Source organism: Scyliorhinus torazame, chromosome 5 (genome assembly GCF_047496885.1).
Source record: "Scyliorhinus torazame isolate Kashiwa2021f chromosome 5, sScyTor2.1, whole genome shotgun sequence".
Classification (NCBI taxonomy): Eukaryota; Metazoa; Chordata; class Chondrichthyes; order Carcharhiniformes; family Scyliorhinidae; genus Scyliorhinus; species Scyliorhinus torazame.
This window is the reverse complement of record NC_092711.1, coordinates 151256929-151279384: the sequence shown is the minus strand read 5'-3', so window position 1 is coordinate 151279384 and position 22456 is coordinate 151256929. Positions and strand designations below refer to the sequence as shown.

The 22456-nt window shown below is 47.7% G+C and overlaps 3 protein-coding genes and 1 long non-coding RNA gene across 4 annotated transcripts in view; 2 read left to right on the top strand and 2 right to left on the bottom strand.

The window, feature by feature from the left end:
• The window catches only part of LOC140422059 (uncharacterized), a 222637-nt gene that overhangs the window by 57628 nt on the left and 142553 nt on the right, over positions 1–22456 (top strand). The gene's annotated exons all lie outside the window — the stretch shown is intronic.
• Positions 1550–9882, top strand: LOC140422081 (uncharacterized). The gene is made up of 2 exons (XM_072507083.1): positions 1550–2992; positions 3841–9882. Exon 2 carries the CDS (start codon positions 4208–4210, stop codon positions 5129–5131), a length of 924 nt encoding a protein of 307 aa, XP_072363184.1. The 5' UTR covers positions 1550–2992; positions 3841–4207; the 3' UTR covers positions 5132–9882.
• On the bottom strand, positions 13873–14206 carry LOC140422097 (large ribosomal subunit protein P1-like). The gene has a single exon (XM_072507113.1). It carries the CDS (start codon positions 14200–14202, stop codon positions 13873–13875), a length of 330 nt encoding a protein of 109 aa, XP_072363214.1. The 5' UTR covers positions 14203–14206.
• On the bottom strand, positions 15290–18631 carry LOC140422107 (uncharacterized). Its single transcript, XR_011947255.1, has 2 exons — positions 18036–18631; positions 15290–17140 (listed from the first exon to the last, which is right to left on the bottom strand). It is a non-coding gene; the product is annotated as an uncharacterized lncRNA (long non-coding RNA).

Genomic DNA, 22456 nt, shown 5'->3' with positions numbered 1-22456 from the left:
GTTAGAGAGAAGAAGGTTGAGAGGTGACTTAATTGAGGCATACAAGATGATCAGAGGATTGGATAGGGTGGACAGTGAGAGCCTTTGTCCTCGGATGGTGATATCTAGCACAAGGGGACGTAGCTTTAAATTGAGGGGAGAAAGACATAAGACAGATGTCAGAGGTAGGTTCTTTACTCAGAGTAGTAAGGGCGTGGAATGCCCTGCCTGCAACAGTAGTGGACTCGCCAACACTAAGGGCATTCAAATGGTCATTGGATAGATATATGGACGATAAGGGAATAGTGTAGATGGGCTTTAGAGTGGTTTCACAGGTAGGCGCAACATCGAGGGCCGAAAGGCCTGTACTGTGCTGTAATGTTCTATGTTCTTTGTGTCCAAAAAGATTAGGTGGGTTTACTGAGTTACGGGGATGGGGTGCTCTTTACAGGGCTGGTGCCGATTCGATGGGCTGAATGCCCTCCTTCTGCACTGTAAATTCTATGATTCCACCGGGTGCTTCGGTTTCCTCCCACAAGCCCCGAAAGACGTGTTGTTCAATAATTTGGACGTCTGAATTCTCCCTCTGTGTGCCCGAACAGGAGCCAAAATGTGGAGAGTTGGGCTTTTCAGAGTAACTTCTTTGCAGTGTTAATGTAAGCCTACTTGTGACAATAAAGATTATTTTTAAAAAGAGGTAACAAATTCTAAAGAGTTGAGGAGAAGCTCCTTCTCCCAAAGCGCTGTGAATCTGTGGAATTCACTACCCCAGAGTGCGGTGGAGCTGGGACAGTGAGTAAATTTAGGGAGGAGTTAGACAGATTTTTCATGGTTGAAGGATTATACTCGATGGGCCAAATGGCCTCATTCTGCTCCTATATTTTATGACCTTATGAAAGGGGGAGACATTGATTTGCTCCCAGATGTTGCCCAGAGGAGGAAGTTTTAGTCTGAAACTTATTGTACAACCTCCACATTGTGACATCACAAAGAAACTCGTCCTCTAAATCAGCCAATAGGAATAAATCCGCTCCGCGGTGACGTCACTGCCCAGCGCGCAGACGCGGGAGTCCCGCCCCTACCCATTGTTCCCCTCCCCCACATATCCTCGAGACAAGGTTTCCAGGCAACCGGCTGACAGTTCCGGCCGTCGGTTCTCTACCCCTCCCCTGACCCAAGACTGCGCATGACTGAGGGAAGGGGGCGCTCACTTCCGCTGACCTGACTGCGAACGTGTTGCCCAGTAGGAAGATTGGAGGGCCGGAAAGATTCTGCTCCTCTACCAATCAGAGCTCCCCCATTGTCTCAATGCGGAAGCTGGACATGGAGGTTTCTCCCGAGCAAGTTCCTCCAACCCTGAATGAGCTTGAACTTCAGACAGACTGAACCTTCCTCCTGTCTTCAACATCTGAGTAAAACACTTTCTTTTCTCCCTCATTCCATTTATTGTCTCATTCTGACCTTCAATTGGTCACTTGCAGCAACTGAAGGGAAAGGAAGTGAATCCAGGGACGGTGCAGACTCTGGAGAGCTTGGCCCAGGTCTCTCTCTCTTAAAGACATTGACATCCTTTGCTCCCTCAGCTTGACACATTTATTTGTCTGGCTAAAATGATGGTCTCTTTCCTAATGTTCACATTTAAAGGGCTGGTTTCCCCAGGAGATGGCTGACAATAAAGGGAACAGTAAACAGGACAAATCAAACCCAACCAATTACTTCCCTGTCGGAATACTCTCCACCATCAGCAAAGTGATGGAAGGAGTTATTAATAGCGCTATCAAGTGGTACTTACTCAGCAAAACCTGCTCACAGACGCTCAGTTTGGGTCCAACCAGGGTCACTCAGCTCCTGACCTCATTACAGCCTTGGTTCAAACATGAACAAAAGAGCTGAATGCCAGAGGTGAGGTGAGAGTGACTGCCCTTGGTATCAAGGCAGCATTTGACCGACTGTGGCATCAAGGAGCCCCAGCTAAACTGGAGTCAATGGGAATCGGAGAAAACTCTCCGCTGGTTGGAGTCATACCTGGCACAAAGGAAGATGGTTGTGGTGGTTGGAGGTCAATCATCTCAGCTCCAGGAGTTCCTCAGGGCACACTCCTAGGCCCAACCATCTTTAGCTACCTCATCAATGACCTCCCTTTCATCATAAGGTGAGAAGTGGGGATGTTTGTGGATGACTGCACAATGTTCAGCACCATTCGTGACTCCTCAGATAATGAAGCAGTCCATGTCCAAGTGCAGCATGCCCTGCACAGCATCCAGATGTTGACTGATAAGTGGCAAGTTACATTTGTGCTACAAGTGCCAGGCAATGACCATCTCCGACAAAGGAGTATCTAACCACCGCCCCTTGACATTCAGTGGCATTAGCATTGCTGAATCCTCCACAACCAACATCCTGAGGGTTATCATTGATCAGAAACTGAACTGGACTAGCCATATTAATATGGTGGCCACCAGGGCAGGCCAAAGACTACAGCGAGTAACGCACCTCCTGACCCCCAAAGCCTGTCCACAAGGCACAAGTCAGGCATATAATAGAATGATCGCTACTTGCCTGGTTGAGTGCAGCTCCAACAACACTCAAGATGCTGCTCTACACCATCCAGAACAAAACAGCCTGCTTGACTGCTCCCCATTTCATGAATATTCAAACACTCCACCACCGATAACCAGTAGCAGCCGTGTATACCATCTACAATGTGCACTGCAGTAACTCACCAAGGTTCCTCCGTCAGCACCTTCCAAACCCACGACTACTACTATCTAGAAGGACAAGAGCAGCAGATACCTGGGAACCCCACTACCTGGAGGTTCACTCACCAGATGGACTTGGAAATATATCACCCTTCCTTCATTGTTGCTGGGGCAACATCCTGGAACTCCTTCCCTGTCAGCACAGGGGATGTACCTACAACTCAAGGACTGCAACGATTCAAGAAGGCAACTCATCACCACCTTCTGAATGGATGGGCAATAAATGCTGGCTGAACCAGCGACTCTCACATCCCGTAAATGAATTTGAATTTTTTAAATATCGGACAGAGATATATCTAGTGTTACATGGAATGTATTAGATATATTATTGATGGTTCTGTAACAAAATACATGTATTATTATTTCTAGTTTTGTAATATAGTACTGTACCTACGTTACATATTTCCAGTCATACAATCATTGCAGCACTGACGGAATCCATTTATGAACTCGAGTCAATGCTGACTCTCTGTACAGCAATCCAGTTAGTCCCATTCCCAATCGACATCCCTGTTCCCCTGCAAGTTTATTTTCTTCAAGTGACTATCCTATTTTATTTTAAATTATTGATCATCTGGACTTCCACAACCCTTGTGGGCAGTGAGTTCCCTGTCATGACCACTCCATGACTAAATAAAATTCTTCCTCAGAATTTCCCTATCTCTAATCAGTAAATGTACTTATATGGAGATTCTCTACTCTTGTACAGGTTTTAGTGAGTTTAGATTTGTTGATCAGCACCTTCAGGAAAATTGGGAGGGAAAGTAAGTGAATACAGTCTGTATATTACACACATTTTTCATCCAGTGATATAGATATATATCTGTCTGGCAGCCTGCATGAAGATTTTCAGGTCTCTGTGTCCAGGACAGGAAGCAGAGAGCTTGGATCTGTCAATCAGCCTGAATCAGCACCTTCAGGAGAATTGGGAGGGTGAATATCAGATACAGCAGAGTGAGAATGGAGGGAGAGTGTGTGGGATTGAGATTTAGAGCATTTCAGCGAAAGAGAGAGGAAAGAATGTTTGATATAAACTAGAATTGTCTGTTCTAAGTTTCTATCCTGTACTCACAATGATTACCATTGTAAAATCTGTTTGCAGGAAGTTCGAACGAGAGGAGTTTGAGGCCGATACCTCAAACTAAATATCACGTCAAGAACTGACTGAGTCACTCAATTCTTGGGAACTGAAGATCATCGGCCTTTGAGTCTAGAAGGAGAAATGTTTGTCTATTCTGTCTGCTTCAAGAGATTTTAAACATCAGTGCGTCTGGAAAAGCACTGAGACAGACACACACACCCGTGTGAGACTGTTACAGAGCACTGACTGTGGAAAGAGCTTTAACCACTGACACAGCCTGAAAAAATACTACGCCATTCACAGCAGGGAGAGACTATATAGGTGTTCTGTGTGTGGACCAGGCTTCAACTGATCGTCCAACGTGGTGAGACGCAAGATCATCCGGACCATGGAGAAACCATGGAAATGTGAGGATTGTGGAAAGGGGTTCAAAGGTCCGTATGGACTGGAAAGGCATCAACGCAGTCACACTGGAGCGAGGCCGTTCACCTGCTCTGTGTGTGAGACGGGATTCACAGCCCCGTGCCAGCTGGAAAGGCATCAACGCAATCACACTGGAGAAAGGCCTTTCACCTGCTCTCAGTGTGAAAAGGGATTCACTGACATAGGCAACCTGCGGAGACACGAAAGAGTTCACACTGGAGAGAGGCCTTTCACCTGCTCTCAGTGTGAAAAGGGATTCACTGACATTGGTAGCCTGCGGAGACACGAACGAGATCACACTGGAGAGAGGCCTTTCACCTGCTCTGACTGTGGGAAGGAATTCACTCGGTTATTCCACCTGCAGAGACACCATCGAGTTCACACTGGGGAGAGTCCGTTCACCTGCACTGTGTGTGGGAAGGAATTCACTCAGTTACCCAACCTGCAGAGACACCAGAGAGTTCACACCGGGGAGAGGCCGTTCATCTGCACTGTGTGTGATAAGGGATTCACTCGGTTATCCCACCTGCAGAGACACCAGAGCGCTCACACTGGGGAGAGGCCATTCACCTGCACTGTGTGTGATAAGGGATTCACTCGCTTACCCCACCTGCAGAACCACCAGCGAGTTCACACCGGGGAGAAGCCGTTCATCTGCAATGTGTGTGATATGGGATTCACTCAATTATCCAGCCTGCTGAAACACAATGTCACTCACACCAAGAGCAGGCCCTTTAAATGCTCTGAATGCAGGAGGGGTTTCAAAAGCTCACAGCTACTGATGTCCCACCAGCGCGTTCACTCTGAGGAGAGACCGTTCACTTCTCCGACTGGAAAAAGCTTCACTCGGTCATCACTTGCTGAACCACAATGTCACTCACAGCAATGAGAGACCCTTTAAATGCTCCGACTGTGGGAGTGGATTTAAAAGCTCTCGGGTACTGAGGGAACACCAGCGCATTCACACTGAGGAGAGACCGCTCAGCTGCTCTCACTGCACAAAGAGATTTCAAACATCATCCACATTGCGGAGACACCAGCAAGTTCACACTGGAAAGAAGCCATTCACCTCTCACTGTGGGGAGGGATTCAGTCAGTCGTCCAACATGCGGAGACACCAAAGGATTCACAAGTGATGACGGGTTAGATTCTGCTATTATTCCTGCTGTTAATCACATCCAGGACTGAACCTGGAGTGGGTGAAGGTGTTTGCCTCCTCGTCAACTCCTCCTGATGCTCGGATGTGGCGACCCTGGTGAACTACTGCTCCCCGGACCTGGAATACCCGACTGTGAAGTACAGTCCATACTGCCTTCCACGGAGTTCACTTCTGCCATCATCACGGCGGTCTACATCCCACCCCAGGCGGAAGTGAAGAAGGCCCTTGATGAATTGTAACCGCTATAAATAACAATGAAGCAGAATACCTGGCGGCCTTGTTCATCGTGGCCGGGGACTTTAACCAGGCCAACCTCAAGTGTACTGCCAAAATTCCACCAACACATCTCCTGTCCCGACAGGGGCCCCAACATCCTTGATCACTGCCACACAAACATCAAGGGTGCCTGATGATCCATCCCCTGACCGCATTTCGTAAAATCGGACCACGATATGGTGCTCCTTCTCCCAGCATACAAGCAGAAACTTAAGCAGGAGAATCCGTTTAAGAAGGTTGATGCAACGGAAGAGCTCCTACGCGACTGCTTAGTGTCAGTGGACTGGTCCATATTCAAGAACAAGGGCAGCATGGTAGCACAAGTGGATAGCACTGTGGCTTCACAGCACCAGGGTCCCAGGTTCGATTCCTTGCTGGGTCACTGTCTGTGCGGAGTCTGCACGTTCTCCCTGTTTCTGCGTGGGTTTCCTCCGGGTGCTCCGGTTTCCTCCCAAAGACTTGCAGGTTAGGTGGATTGGCCATGGTAAATTGCCCTAGGTGACCAAAAAAGGTTAGGAGGGGTTATTGGGTTACAGGGATAGGGTGGAAGTGAGGGCTTAAGTGGGTTGGTGTAGACCCGATGGGTCGAATGGCCTCCTTCTGCACTGTATGTTCTATGTTAACTCAGCAGCCAACCTAGACGAGTATGCCAGCACCGTCACAGACTTCATCAGTAAATGTGTAGAAGATTGCGTGCAAAAGAAGGTAGTCTGTACGTTACCCAACCAGAATCCATGGTTTCATTGGGAGGTTCACTCCCGACTGAAGGTGTTCAAGGCAGGCAACCCTGACCTATACAAGAAATCTATATATGACCTCCGCAAAGCCAACAGGGACTCCCAAGTGACAATACCAAACTAATCTTGAGTCGCAGACTAACGACAGGGACTCTCATTGGTTGTGCCAGGTCATGCACCCAGATCCTGCACTGACCCACTGGCAGGTGTGTTTGCGAACATCCTCAATCTCTCCCTCCTCCGTTCCAAGGTTCCCATCGGCTTCAAGAAGACCACCATCATACCGGTGCCAAAGAAGAACCAGGCAACGTGCCTTAATGGCTACCATCAGGTGGCCTTGACATCAATCATTATGAATTGCTTCGAGATGTTGGACACATCAACTCCATACTCGCAGCATTCCTTGATCCACTGCAATTCGCATACCGCCACAACCGGCAGATGCCATCTCCCTGGCCCTATACTCGCCCCCGAAGCATCTCGACAACAAGGACTCCTACGTCAGACTCCTACTCATTGACTACAGCTCCGCCTTCAACGCCATAATCCCAGCCAAGCTCATATCAAAACTCCAAAACTTCGGACTAGGCTCCTCCCTCTGCACTGGATCCTCGACTTTCTGACCCACAGACCACAATCAGTAAAGATAAACAACAACACCTCCTCCATGATAGTTCTCAATTCAGGAGCCCCGCAAGGCTGCACTGCCTATACACAAATACGACTGCATGGCAAAATTTAGCTCCAAATCCATCCACATGTTTGCTGATGACACGACTAGTGGTTCGGATCACGAACATGTCCATGATAGTCCTCAATACCGGGGCCCACAAGGCTGCGTACTTAGCCCCCTACTACGCTCGTTATACACACGACTGTGTGGCAAAATCTGTTCCCGCTCCATCTACAAGTTTGCTGATGACACGACGTAATGGGTCGGATATCAAACAACGATAAGTCAGAGTCCAGGAGAGAGATAGAGAACCTAGTGGCATGGTGTAATAACAATCTCTCCCTCAATGTCAGCAAAACTAAGGAGCTGGTCATTGACTTCAGGAAGCAAAGTATCGTACACACCCCTGTCTGCATTAATGGGGCTGAGGTGGAGATGGTTAGCAGCTTCAAATTCTGAGGTGTGCACATCACCAGCATTCTGTCCTGGTCCACCCACATCGACGCTACGACCAAGAAACATATACTTAGGAAACTAAGGAAATTCAGCATGTCCACACCGATTGCCACATGGGCGGCACGGCAACACATGGTTAGCATTGTTGCTTCACAGCGCCAGCGTCCCAGGTTTGATTCCCGCTTGGGTCATTGTCTGTGCAGAGTATGCATGTTCTCCCCGTGTCTGCGTGGGTTTCCTCCGGGTGCTCCGGTTTCCTCCCACAAGTCCCGAAAAACATGCTTGTCAGGTGAATTGGACATTCTGAATTCTCCCTCAGTGAACCCGAACAGGCGCCAGAGTGTGACGACTAAGAGATTTTCACAGTAACTTCATTGCAGCGTTAACGTAAGCCTACTTGTGACAATTATGAAGATTATCATTGACTTTTACCAATTATTACAGGTGCACCAACTTTTACAGGAGCACCATAAAAAACATCTTATCTGGCTGCATCATAGCTTGTGTTTCATAGTTTCATAGAATTTACAGTGCAGAAGGAGGCCATTTGGCCCATCGAGTCTGCACCGGCTCTTGGAAAGAGCACCCCACCCAAGGTGTTATGGGCCAGTGTTCAGAAAACTCCAAAGTATATCATGGAGTTCACCTGACCTACAATTGTTTATTGATTTTGGTTCCGATGAGTACAAGGGCTGCCTTTCGGGTGTTATTCAACAGAGGCCTTAACCACTTTTAATCAAAACAAGATTTATTCTCCGAATTTAGTTAATATTTTTATAAACACACACAGTAAGCATTTTTCTCAATTACAAACATAAATACCCCACACAGCTACAGTAATCTATGTATAACCCTTAATAAATTCCCCCCTTTAACTGTTCCAATTTAATAACAAGATCCATAAACCAGTACCTCCTTTTCAAAGGTGTGGCCCAGCACACAGCACTCAAGACCTGGTATGGATGCTCTTGTTTCCTTTCCAAAACAGCAGGTTTGAATTCCTTCCAGAAAGCAATTATTTCTTTTCAAGTTATCAAGCCGCCTGGAAACAGCTTTTAAAATAAAGATAGAGAGAGAGGCCAAAATACTCCTCTTTCTGAGTACAGCAGCCAAAAATGTGAGAACGAAAGCAGAAAGCTCAGAGACACAAAACAGCCCTAAACCAAAGCGAAAGTAAAACCAACTCCCAGAGCCACAGCCCAGCTCCACCCACACAATGACATCACAGAAGCCATGTGATAAGACAAAAACATTTCTTAAAGGGACACTCCCATGACACTTGATATGGCAACTGCCCAGCCCAAGACTGTAAGAAACTACAGAGAGTTGTGAACACAGTCCAGTCCCTCACATGAACCCGCCTCCCGTTCATTGACTCTGTCTACCCCTCCCGCTGCTTTGGGAAAGCGGGCAGCAAAATCAAAGACCCTCCCACCGAGGTTATTCTCTTTTCCAATCTCTTCCATTGGGCAGGAGATACAAAAGTCTGAGAACTTGCAATAACAGATTCAAAACAGCTTCTTCCCCGCTGTTACCAGATTCTGGAATGACCCTCTTATGGACTGAACTGATCTCTCCACACACCTTCTCTACTGAGTAGCACGACACTCCGTATGCTTCACCCGATGTCTACGTATTTATATTATGTATTTATCATATGGCCTATGTTTTTTCATGTATAAAATGATCTGCCTGTATTGTACACAGAACAATACGTTTCACTTTACCTCGGTGCACGTGAATAAATTTAATCAAATCAAACTTTGTTCATTCTGACACTTGGTGAAGTGGGAGGGTCGGAGGGTTTCTTTCTGCTAGATTGGCCGGTCTAATGGCTTTGCTTCCAGTGGATTATGATCTTTGAGCCTGGGGGAGAACACATTTCCACTGGAATGATCCACAAAGGCTGAAGTACATTTATTTTATCCTGGATAGTAAATACTGTCATTCCCCCACCACAGGTGGATCTAAAATAAACCAGATGGGTTTTTACAACTATCGACAATGCTTTCATGGTCATCGATGACTTTTAATTCCAGATTTTGTATTAATTTAAATTTCACCATCTGCCGAACCTGGATCCCTATTACATTACCCTGGGTCTCTGGATTACTCGTCTGGCTATTGTTTTCCAAGATGTGTTTTGTGAGAGGTGAAGTCACTGTAGCCGTTTTTGAGTTGTTTCTTTTACGTCCTGTACTTTCCCACTAACCTGCAGACAAAACAGCTGCAACTGTACTGTGTATAAACGTGTGTTATTGTAACTACTCCTTGAGATGATTCGATTCGCTGAAGCATTCCCTGCATGTTTGTAATAAAGATTCCTAAACTTTAACCAACTCTAGACTCCGAGTGACATTTGTCCCACAACAGTCTGGTGTCAGGAACAGGATCCACTGACGGCTCTGATGAAAGGAAAGTCCCCGTGGACAGCAGATACCGGGGTGAGTATTGTTTGTTTTATACCACCCGTGTTTAGTTCAGTCTGACTGACCACTGGGGACTCCTCAGAACCTCAGGGATCTGTTTCTGGTCTGTTTCTTTGACATCCATTCAATGTAATTTCAATAACTGGAACATTTCAGGCAGGGAATTATCGGTTTTACACCAAGGATATGTTTGGGGGCGATGCTGAAGTCCCCGTGACTGAGAGGGTTTTGTAGCTGCTGACAAATGAGGGGATAAAGCCGTACGGGAGGTGAAACAGAAAGAGTTAGGCAGTTGGACAGAGTTTGGCGTGTGTTCAGAGGTCCCAGATAGGGGTCAGCCAGCATCATCACATCGATGGATCTGCACAGAAAAGGTCCAACCAGATGGAACTTATAAGGCCCAAGGTGAGGTTAGTGGCGCGGGGATTTGAAGAAGCTTTGGGAGATAAAGAGGTCAGAGTGGACTCACCCACAGCAGGAAAGGTAATTTTGAAATTTCTTTGGTCCTTTTCGTGACATTTTCTCGGAACGTTCAGTCAAGAAACATAAAAGCTGCATTTGCGCTGGGGGATCACCTCCAGAGGGCGGTGTTTCTACAACCTCCTAAGGTGCCAGATGTAGATGGAAGACTTTGGAAGTTCAATAAGTTTGTCCATGTTTTGAACGATGTTTCAGGGTGTATGGCACTTCTCAGTTCGATCAGTTTTGTGCAAGTCGGGTTGTCCCTACCTGAAGGCAGAAGCTGCCGTGCTTTATTGGTACGAAGGCAGGAAACTCTCGGGCATCTTTAAGATGCATGTTGATGACTGCCTATGTGGTGATACTAGTGAGTTCCAAAATAATGTTACTGACAGGATCAGAACAACATTTAAGGTTTGGAGTCGGGCTTCTGGGACCTTTAAATAAATTAGATTGGAAATCGGGCAGTGTGGGTCTGACGTAACTTTACATCAACAATCTCAGGGAGACAGTATGAACCCTGTCACAGTCAATGGGGCCGGGGCCTCACACAGAAAGAGGAAGGTGTTTCCAAAGCTGGGACTGAGCTGCTGCAAAGTTGAATTGACGAATGGGGCACACAGGCAAGGCCGGATACAAGTTTTGATGTCTTTGAGCTGAGTTCTGTAATGAAACATCCAGAGGTCAAGGATATTTAAAGTGCAAACAAAAATTAAAAAATACAAGATGGAGAAATGTGTGCTGAAATTTCCATCTTTGAGAGGGGAAAGGTCACCGCGGGGTCAACAAAGAAGATGGAGGCTGGAGCACCAGGGGAGGCCGCAGTGCTTACGGCTGAAGAACTAACTAAGGTGATGGCTGCGGAATTCCAAAAGCGGCGCAGATTGAGAAATGTATGGAGATGGTGAGGAAGGAGATGCAGGAGGTTTTGAGTGTGCTGGTGGAGGAGGCGGTTTCCCCGGTGAAGACGGCGGTGGCGAGCGCAGTGGCGGAGGTGCGAGAGCAAGGGGAGGCGCTGAAGGAAGTGGAGGAGACGGTATTGCAGCACGGTGATCAACTTGCCTCGATGGGGAAGGAGATGCGGAAGGTGATGGACACGAACAAGAATCTGCGAGGAAAAATGGAAGATCTGGAAAACAGATCCAGGCGACAGAATTTGAGGGTCGTGGGGCTGCCCGAAGGAGTTGAAGGACCGAAGCCGACTGAGTATTTTGCCGCGATGCTGGCAAAACTACTGGGGGAGGGGGAGGACCCCTCCCAATATGAACTGGATCGGGCTCATCAGTCGTGGAGGCCTGTACCAAAGGCGAGTGAGCCGCCAAGGGCAGTGACTCTGTGCTTCCGTAGGTACAGTGTGAAGGAGAAGGTCCTGAGCTGGGCCAAGCAGAAGCGGGTGGTGCAGCGGGCTGGAGCTCGTATACGTGTATACCAGGACTTTACGGTGGAGCTGCCGAGGAGGTGGGCTGCCTTCAACCGGGTGAAGACGGCACTGTACATTGGCAAGGTGCGGTGCGGCATTGTATATCCAGCGAAGCTGAGGGTGACTTACAAGCTCAGGGACTTTTATTTTGGAACGGTGGAAGCAGCGGAGGAGTTTGCGAGGGCAGAAGGACTGTGGCAGAACTGACAAATTGAGGAATGGTCATGTGCCGATGTAACCTCAGGACTGTATTTTCTTTTTTTTTGTTTTTTTGTATCACTGCGCGCGGGGGTAGAGGCTAAAGGAGCCAATGTTGCATAGATTTGGACAAGGGAAGGGACGGGACTTTCATTCGAAAGGAGGGCTCTTTGGGGTGTAGGTGGATATGCGGGGTTTGTGTGCTAAAAGGGGATCTTTGGGCTTTCCTAGGGCCGGGCAAGGGGGAAAGGGACCCGGGTGGGGGCCTCCACGCTGGCCGGTTTAAGCCGGCCAGTGAACGGGAGTGAGGTGGGGGGAGGGGCTGCGGCCATCGGAGCCTGACAGAACAGGGTCCGAGTGGTCTCGCCGCGGTGGAGAGTTGGGGGTAGGGATCCGAGGTTGGGGGAGGGAACCGAGGTTGGGAGGAGGAGTTTTACAAGAGCCAGTGGATGGGAAGAGCTGGAGACGTTGGGGGGGGCGGGGTACAACTGTGGGGTATCATGCACGGTACTCTCTTAGAGGCTGGATGGCGTTGGGTGGGGGGGGGGGCGTGGGGTGGAGAGCCGTGTAGATTAAGGGTGACTACGGGTAATCCCTGATTCCTTTTTGTCATTTGTTTATGTAAACATGTGGGTTGAGGTTTGGGGGTTGATGGGCGGATGGGATCGTTGTTATTATGGGGATTGACATATCTTGTTGATTATTGTTTATTGTTGATGGGTGTAAATGTGGGAGAAAACGTGAAAAAGGAGAATAAAACATTTTTTTTTTAAAAAGAAAGAAATTTCCATCTTTGGGTGAGCTGCAAAATGTAAAATGGATTTTTTAATCCATTTTAGGCAGCGGAGATTCGGCGGGGGCGGGAATCGCGCCGCGCCGGTTGGCAGGCCCCCCCCGCTCGATTCTCCGGCCCGGATGGGCCAAAGTCCCGCCGCTAAAATGCCTGTCCCGCCGGCGTAAATTAAATCACCTACCTTACCGGCGGGACAAGGCGGCGCGGGTGGGCTCCGGGGTCCTGGGGGGGCGCGGGGCGATCTGGCACCGAGGGTTGCCCCCACGGTGGCCTGGCCCGCGATCGGGGCCCACCGATCCGCGGGCGGGCCTGTGCCATGGGGGCACTCTTTCCCTTCCGCCTCCTCCACGGTCTCCACCATGGCGGAGGCGGAAGAGACTCCCTCCACTGCGCATGCGCGGGAATGCTGTCAGCGGCCGCTAACGCTCCCGCGCATGCGCCGCCCGGAGATGTCATTTCCGCGCCAGCTGGTGGGGCACCAAAGGCCTTTTCCGCCAGCTGGCGGGGCGGAAATTCCTCCGGCGCCGGCCTAGCCCCTCAATGTTGGGGCTCGGCCCCCAAAGATGCGGAGCATTCCGCACCTTTGCGGCGGCGCGATGCCCGTCTGATTTGCGCCGTTTTGGGCGCCAGTCGGCGGACATCGCGCCGTTTCCGGAGATTTCCGCCCAGTGTTTTTCAAACTTTTTTTCCGGGGACCCATTTTTACTAACTGGCCAACCTTCGGGACCCACGCCGGCCGACCTTCGCGACCCACGTCAGCCGACCTTCGCGACCCACCATTTTCTCTTACATTGTTTGCTGCTGACAAAATGGAGGAATCACAATCTCGCCCAAAGCACATGACGGCGACGTTCGGGGGCTGTGACCTGCTCTCTGCCTCCCTCAGGCAGGAAGATTATATAGAATTTTTTTTTAAATCTTCTGCGTCTCCGATTGTGCAAATTTTCGATCCTCAGCCGCAGCAGCCGGCTTTTATATTCAATTTTTATTTATTTTTTGTAAATTGTAACAATGTTGTTGCACGGCATGTTTAATCAAAGAGACCAAAGCCCATGTCATCGTCAGACTCTTCAGATTCTTCCTGTTTCTTCTCGTCCTTTTCCTCTTCAGCAGCAACATGGGCAGCGGTGGAAACAACTGCTGCAGCAGCTGGGGCACTGCTACCAGCACCAACGTTGCAGATCAAACTATTGACGTCAATATTAGCCAATGCCTTGGCAAACAGACTAGGCCAGAAAGGCTCAATGGTCACACCAGCTGTTTTAATCAGGACATTGAGTTTGTCTTCGGTGACGGTGACCTCGTCGTTGTGCAGGATGAGGGTGCTGTAGATCCAGGCGAGTTCCGAGGTGGAGGCCATGGCGCTGGATCTCTGCTGGTGGGTCCGATGGTGCTAGTCACCGGGGGGGAAACTCGGCCTTAGCTTCATTCAGAAGAACCAAGCACTTCCGAACCAGACAGAGCGAGCAGCAGCCGGCTTTTAACTATGACAGCTGTGAGCGGCCCTTTTACCATATAAAAGAAATGCTGCTGCACTGCGCATGCGTGCCTGATCATCGCACAGTGCGGCGCACTTTTTTATAGGGTAAAAAGGCCGCTCGCAGCTGGCATAGTTAAAAGCTGGCTGATGCGGCTGTTGCGCGCAAATTTGCGCAATCGGGAGTGCCGTGACGGACGGCTCCGCGACCTTCCCAACACACACCCACGACCCCCTAGCGAGTCGCACCCCCGACTTTGAAGATCACTGTTCTAAACCTCTTTTTGCAGTGCGAGCAGTTTAATGGTCTCTCCTCGGTGTGAACCCGTTGGTGTTTCATCATTTGGGATGAATCACTGAATCGCTTCCCACAGTCAGAGCAGGTAAATGGCCTCTCCCCGGTGTGAACTCGCTGGTGTCTCCCCAGGTGGCCTGACTGACTGAATCCCTTCCCAACACAGTGCAGGAGAGCGGCTCTCCCCAGTGTGAACTCGCTGGTGTTTCTGCAGGGCGAATGACGTTCTAAACTTCTTTGTGCAGTGAGAGCAGCTGAACAGTCTCTCCCCAGTGTGAATGCGCTGGTGGGCCATCAGTACCTAAAACCATTTGAAGCCACTCCCACAGTCAGAGCATTTATAGGGTCTCTCCTAAGTGTTTGTGACGTGGCTCAGCAGGTTGGGTAACTCAGTAAATCCCTTCCCACTGTTGTTGAAAACTCACCACTATTCTTAGAAGTCCTTCTATACCAAAAAGGGCCAACATTCTAAATGGTGAACAGAGATTCTCACTCCCTGACTCCTATGCAGGCTTCGGTGGGTGCTATTCAGGTGAAACTATGTTTTCAAGTTATCCCCCGGTATAACCCATCCCTTCACAGAAGATTTCATCTACTTATCACTTAGTAGCATCGATCCTGGGTCCCGCATTGCTAAGTAAGTAAAGTAAACTTAGGAATAACCACTGTTTCAGGTTAAAACTTTTAAGTTATTTTATTATTATATTTTTTCTTTTAAAAGCTGCAATCACTGTCTTTACAGAAGGGTAAAAAGATCTTGCTTCTGGATCCTTCTGGTTGGTTGAAGGGACCTTCAGGCCCAACTTGACAATCGATCTTTTTTAAAAGTCTGGTCTTCTTTAGATGTATTCACTGTTCTGCTCGGTTGCTATGTCCTATCATTCCCATGTACTGAGCTATGAGAGCTGGCTCTGCTGGCTGTCTCTGAGCTGACTCTGCCTCCTCTTTAAATTCTGGTCTTCCTTAGATGTATTAGCTATTTTAGCTGGGCTACTTTGCTTTGTCCCTTTTCCATGACCAAGCTGACTGTAAGCTGACTCTGCTTGCTTCTCTTGTTCCTTCTCTGTTTCTCTCGTTCCTTCTCTGCCCCTCTCTGCCTCTCTCTCAGGGTTATACATTTTTCTGACAGTTATTAAGTTATGACTTTATTGTAAAGTAACTTTTATTTCTCTTGGATTGGAAAAGGTACCTTTAATCTGAATTTTTCTAACACGACGAAGTATTAATTTTGGGCATGGCCTCAGCCTACAGATCCCTGATTATATTGTTTCCTTTGTGATGTTCAACGTTCCTTTGTGATATTCAAAAATGCTTTGATTTCAATAGGAGTGTGAATTTTGGTTCCTGTCATTGCTATAGTTTTATTATTGAATTGTGGCCCCAGCTCATAATTTTGACTTTGATTTGGGTCTAATTTGTGTTCTCGTAGACATGTTGTCTCCAGTTTTCTTTAATTTACCTGATTGCAGCAGAGCTTCACACCTATATATTTGACCCCCTAGTCATTATTTTCTATCTGTTGATTTTACTTCAATGAAGGTGTGAATCATTGCTTTTAGCGTAATGCTAAAAATCCACTTGGTTATAACTTGAAAGGTTTACATTTATCACCTAACTCAACTGAAACCCTCATCCATGCTTTTCCAGATGCTTACTAAGATGATTAATTTCAATGAAGGTGTGAGCCATTGCTTTTAGCTTCATACAAAAATCCTGTTTGTTTGCTAAGCCTGTTTGGGAGAAGGAATCTGCATTTTATAATCCTGCTCTTTGCAGCTGCTGTTAACCCTTCGTGGGATCTTTCCCTGTATCCTCTCATGTTTGTCTCAGACCAGATATTGCCAGACTTCCATGTTTCAAATGACACATCTTTCCATATTTTCAATACCACCACCGACAAAGCAGTTCAGCGGTGTCTCCACGGTGTGAACTTGTTGGTGTTTCATCATTTGGAATGAAGTACTAAATCCATTCCACAGTCAGAGCAGGTGAATGGTCTCTCCCTGATGTGGACTCTCTGGTGTTTCTGCAGGTGGGTGAACCACTGAAGCCCTTCCCACAACAGAGCAGGTGAAAGGTCTCACTCCGAGTGTGAATGTGTCGAATTTCCAGATGAGATGGGTACCTGAATCCCTTCCCACAGTCTCCACATTTCCACCGTTTCTCTAAGGTGCTGGATGTTCTGGTGTCTCTCCAGGTTAGACAATCAGTTGAACTCTCACACAGAACATGTGTACAGCCTCCTCCCGCTGTGAATGGTGTGATGTTTTTTCAGGCTGTAACTGGTTAAAACTCTTTCCACAGTCAGTGCTCTGGAACACTCTCACTTGGGTGTGTGTGTGTCTCGGTGCTTTTCCAGTCACACTGATGATAAAAATCTTTTGAAACAGACAGAATAGAGAAACATTTCTCCTTCTAGTTTCAAAGACAGGTAATATTCCAGACCCGTGGAATCGAGTGACTATCAGATTTTGATATCATGTTTGGTTTGAGATTTCCGTCTATAATTCCGCCTCTTCGAATATCCTGGAAAAGGAATTTACAAAAGACATCACTGTCAGTACAGGATAGAAATTCAGAACAGACAATTCTAGTTTCTCTGGAACATTCTTTCCTCTCTTATTCCCCAAAATCTGTAAATCTCCGTCCCACACACTCTCCCTCCATTCTCACTCTGCTGTATCTAATATTCACCCTCCCAATTCTCCTGAAGGTGCTGATTCAGGCGGATTGACAGATCCATGCTCACTGCTTCCTGTCCTGGACACGCATGCAGGCTGCCACACAGATGAATGTCTGTATTACTGGACTAAAACGTGGACAGGGTAGATCGATCAGAATATTGAACTTGTTGCCTATGAGGTTAGTCGAGTACAGATGATCAATAATTTGTGAAGGAAATTGGATGGGTACTGCAGTGTTACAGGAAGGCTCGTTGAGAATTACAGAATTGCTTGAGAGTCGGCATGGATTTGAGTTGTCAAATGGACGGCTTCTGTGCCATCATGACTCTATGACTGGAACTATATAACATAGTTGCGTACAATATACAACTAGAAATAATAATAAATGTACTTTACATAACCATAAATTATAGATCTAATCTGTACCATATAACAGTAGACATTTCTCCATTCAATATTAATTTAATGTCCCCTTAAATGTCAGCCATCTCAAACCAGCCCTTTAATTGTGAACATTAGGAAAAAGGCCATCCTTTTAGCCAAACAAATAAATGTGTCGAGCTGAGGGAGCAAAATATGTCAATGTCTTTAAGAGAGAGAGAGACCTGGACCAAGCTTTCCAGAGTCTGCACCCTCCCTGGATTCACTTCCTTTCCCTTCAGTTGCTGCAAGTGACCAATTGTAGGTCAGAATGAGAAAGAAATGGAAAGGGGGAGAAAATAAAATGTTTTACTCACAGATGTTGGAGACAGGAGGAAGTTTCAGTCTGCGTTAAGCTCAATCCTTATTCACACAAGCCCGGGCTCTGATTGCCTGAAGGTCGAGTCCTTCCGGTCCCTCAAGTTTTCCCATTGGTCAAGCCCTCAGCATGAAGCGCGGGAGGGGGACACTGCACATGCGCAGTTTCCCCTGTCCCTTGAATATGCGCATCACGGCTTTTGGGCTGGGAGACGAGCACGCAAGTGCAGCTGTTGAACTGTTTGGAGGATGCGCGTTGGCCCTGTTCATCCTGTAGAAGACGAGGAAAACTAAGGAGATGGTGGGAAGGTTTGGAAACACTTTGTGGTCGGCTAAGCCCTGTTAAAAATTGTCAGCTCACCTGGTTCGCTCCTTCGGAATTTCTCCCTCCCGGAACTTGGTCCAGGTTAATGGCCGCCATCTCGGTTAAGTGATGATGTGGAGATGCCGGCATTGGACTGGGGTGAGCACAGTACGAAGTCTTACAACACCAGGTTAAAGTCCAACAGGTTTGTTTCGATGTCACTAGCTTTCGGAGCGCTGCTCCTTCCTCAGGTGAATGAAGAGGTCTGATCCAGAAACACATATATAGACAAATTCAAAGATGCCAAACAATGCTAGGAATGCGAGCATTAGCAGGTGATTAAATCTTTACAGATCCAGAGATGGGGTAACCCCAGGTTAAAGAGGTGTGAATTGTATCAAGCCAGGACAGTTGGTAGGATTTTGCAGGCCAGATGGTGGGGGATGAATGTAATGTGACATGAATCCCAGGTCCCGGTTGAGGCCGCACTCATGTGTGCGGAACGTAGCTATAAGTTTCTGCTCGGCGATTCTGCGTTGTCGCGGGTCCTGAAGGCCGCCTTGGAGAACGCTTACCCGGAGATCAGAGGCTGAATGCCCTTGACTGCTGAAGTGTTCCCCGACTGGAAGGGAACATTCCTCCCTGGTGATTGTTGTGCGATGTCCGTTCATTCGTTGTCGCAGCGTCTGCATGGTCTCGCCAATGTACCACGCTTCGGGACATCCTTTCCTGCAGCGTATGAGGTAGACAACGTTGGCCGAGTCGCACGAGTATGTACCGCGTACCTGGTGGATGGTGTTCTCACGTGTAATAGTGGTATCCATGTCGATGATCTGGCACGTCTTGCAGAGATTACCATGACAGGGTTGTGTGGTGTCGTGGTCACTGTTCTGAAGACTGGGTAGTTTGCTGCAAACAATGGTTCGTTTGAGGTTGCGCGGTTGTTTGAAGGCAAGTAGTGGGGGTGTGGGGATGACCTTGGCAAGATGTTCATCGTCATCAATGACGTGTTGAAGGCTGTGAAGAAGATGACATAGTTTCTCCGCTCCAGGGAAATACTGGACGACGAAGGGTATTCTGTCGGTTGTGTCCCATGTTTGTCTTCTGAGGAGGTCGGTCCGGTTTTTCGCTGTGGCGCGTTGGAACTGTCGATCGATGAGTCGAGTGCCATATCCTGTTCGTACGAGGGCATCTTTCAACGTCTGTAGATGTCTGTTACGCTCCTCCTCGTCTGAGCAGATCCTGTGTATACGGAGGGAGAATCAAACAATGAGAATAGGCCCCGCCCCTATTTACTCTGATTGGCTGGAGGACCAGATGCCTGTCTCAGTCATCCAGACCTGCCCCCTGTTCCCATTGTTCCGGGAGGGGGAGGGTACAATAAATCAGAGGTTCCACTTTGGGCGGAGATTTGCAACTTTAAGGGAAAAGGAGGAAAAATATATTCCATAGAAACGAGAATTGTCTCGTCTGAATTTCTATCTGCGACTGACAGTGATGATTTTTGTAAACTCATTTTCCAGGATATTACAAGGGGAGGATTTACAGATGGGAAACTCAAATCAGACTTCACATCAAGATTTAACAGAGTCTCTCCATTCATCAGGACCTGAATATCATCGAGATGTGAATCTGGAAAGAGAATTTTTAGTCTGTGGGAAAAGACTTTGAACATCGTCGTGACTGGAAAAGCACAGAGACACACACAAACCCAAGAGAGTGTTCCACTGCAGTGACTGTGGAAAGAACTTTAACCAGTTTCACAGCCTGAAAACAACATTGCAGCACTCACAGCGGAGAGCGACCGTAAACGTGTTCTGTGTGTGGACGAGCTTTCAACTTTTGTCAAACTGGAGCCTCACAAGCACACCCCCACCATGGAGAAACGGTGGAAATGTAGGGACTGTGGGAAGGGATTCAGGTCACCATCTGAGCTGGAAATTCATCGACGCTGTCACACTGGGGAGAGGCCATTCACCTGCTCTCAGTGTGGGAAGGGATTCACTCAACTACCCCATCTGCAGGCACACCAGCGAATTCACACCGGGGAAGGACCATTTACCTGTTCCACGTGTGGGAATGGATTCAGTAATTCTTCCCAACTGCTGACACACCAGCGAGTACACACTGGAGAGAAACCATTTACCTGCACCGTGTGTGGGAAAGGATTCACTCATTTATCCAGCCAGCGGAGACACAAAGTCACTCACACAAATGAGAGACCCTTTAAATGCTCTGACTGTGGCAACAGCTTCAAAAGTTCTCGAGAACTGATGTACCACCAGCACATTCACACCGAGGAGAGACCGTTCAGCTGCTCTCAGTGCACAAAAAAGTTTAAAAGGTCTTCCAACCTGCGGGAACACCAGCGAGTTCACATGGGGACGAGGCCATTCACCTGCACAGTGTGTGGAAAGGGCTTCTCTCAGTCATCCCACCTGCTAAGACACCAGCGAGTTCACTAGTGATGACAGAGTTTGGATTCTACTCCTTTAGCTGCTGTTAATCACATCCAGGACTGAATCATGTTCATTCTGACACTTGGTGAAGTGGGAGGGTTGGAGGGTTTCTTTCTGCTGGACTGACCGGTCTCATGACTTTGCTTCCAGTGGGGTGATGGTCTTTGAGCCTGGGAGAGCACATTTCCACTGAAACGATCCACAAAAATTGAAAGTACATTTATTATAACTTTCACAATAAATATTTTCCTGATTTCAGGCAAATCTAAAATACAGACAGAATTGGAAAAAAGTCTGGCAGCATCTGTGCTAAGAGAAACAGAAGTTTCACGTCCAATGTATCTCTACTTCAGAACTAAAGAGAGGGAGAAATGTGTTGGGTTTGATGCGACCATCAATTCACTCGAAGACACGTGGAGAAGTAAACTGTGGTTTTAATCAGCTTAGAACTGAGCCTGCCTGTGACTGGTACAACACTGAAGGCGGCCCCGCAGGTCAGCAGCTCTTATACTTCCTGTAAAGGGGGTGGAGCAGTGGGCGGAGCCCGTACGTGCCCCAACATATCCCCTGTGGATGAAGCCACACAATGGTCCATAGGTAGAGCCCACAGGGTGAATAACATAACACAGTGCACTGGTGAATTATCAGTAATTATACATTCACCACACTGGTGAAAGAGGGGGAAGGTCAGGTAGAACAAAAGGGAAAGTCAGTGATTGGTTAGAGGGTGGGTAAGATTAAATTACAAAAATGTCCTGGAACAAAAGGGAGAGGTAATGGTTGTGGGAAAGAAACAAAGCATTGGTCCAGAGTAAGTGTTAATGGCAGAATAAAGGACAGCTCTGTCTGGAAGCAAAAAACATGAAAACAAGATGCAGACTGGCACTCAGTAAAAAAACAAATCAAAATGGAGGAGAGAGTTCAGGGTCTGAAGTTGTTGAACTCAATGTTGAGTCCAGAAGGCTGTAAAGTGCCTCATCGAAAGATGAGGGGCTGTTGGTCCAGCTTGTGTTAGGCTTCTCCGGAACATTGCAGCAGGCCGAGGACATAAATGTGAGCCTGAGAGCAAGGTGGTGAATTCTAATGGCAGCAAGCGGAAGGTTAGGGTCATGCTTGTGGACTGATGAGAGGTGTTCCACAAAGAGGGCAGGGAACAGGCTACAGATGAATTAAAGAGAAACCATTTGGGTCCAGAACATCGTGAACATCCTTTTACTATGGTTGTCTTTGATCCTCAAGTCATTTTGTGTTTTTTAACCGTGTTTTGTTTCATTAATAAACTTTTATCAGTAAGAATATTAGATTTTTCTGGACTTTTCGTGATTAGATTACTGCACTTTAGGAAAAGTGGGTGAGAGGGCTGACAGGCTCTTTCACAGAAAGTGAGTCCCTTTGAGGGAATTGGCAAAGGAGCCAGAGGGGGAGATGTGATTTTATTTTATTTTTTGACACAGCGAGTTGTTCTGATCTGCCTGAAAGCAGATTCAATTGTATCTTTCCAAAGGGTAAATGCTTGAAAGGGAAGAATTTGCAGGGCTGTGGGGAAAGGGCAGAGCAGTTGGATGAATCAGAGAATCCTTTCAATGAGATAGCAGGGGCACGATGGGCTGAATGGTCTCCTCCTGCAGCCTGTGAATCTGAGCCTCCTGCTTTTGTG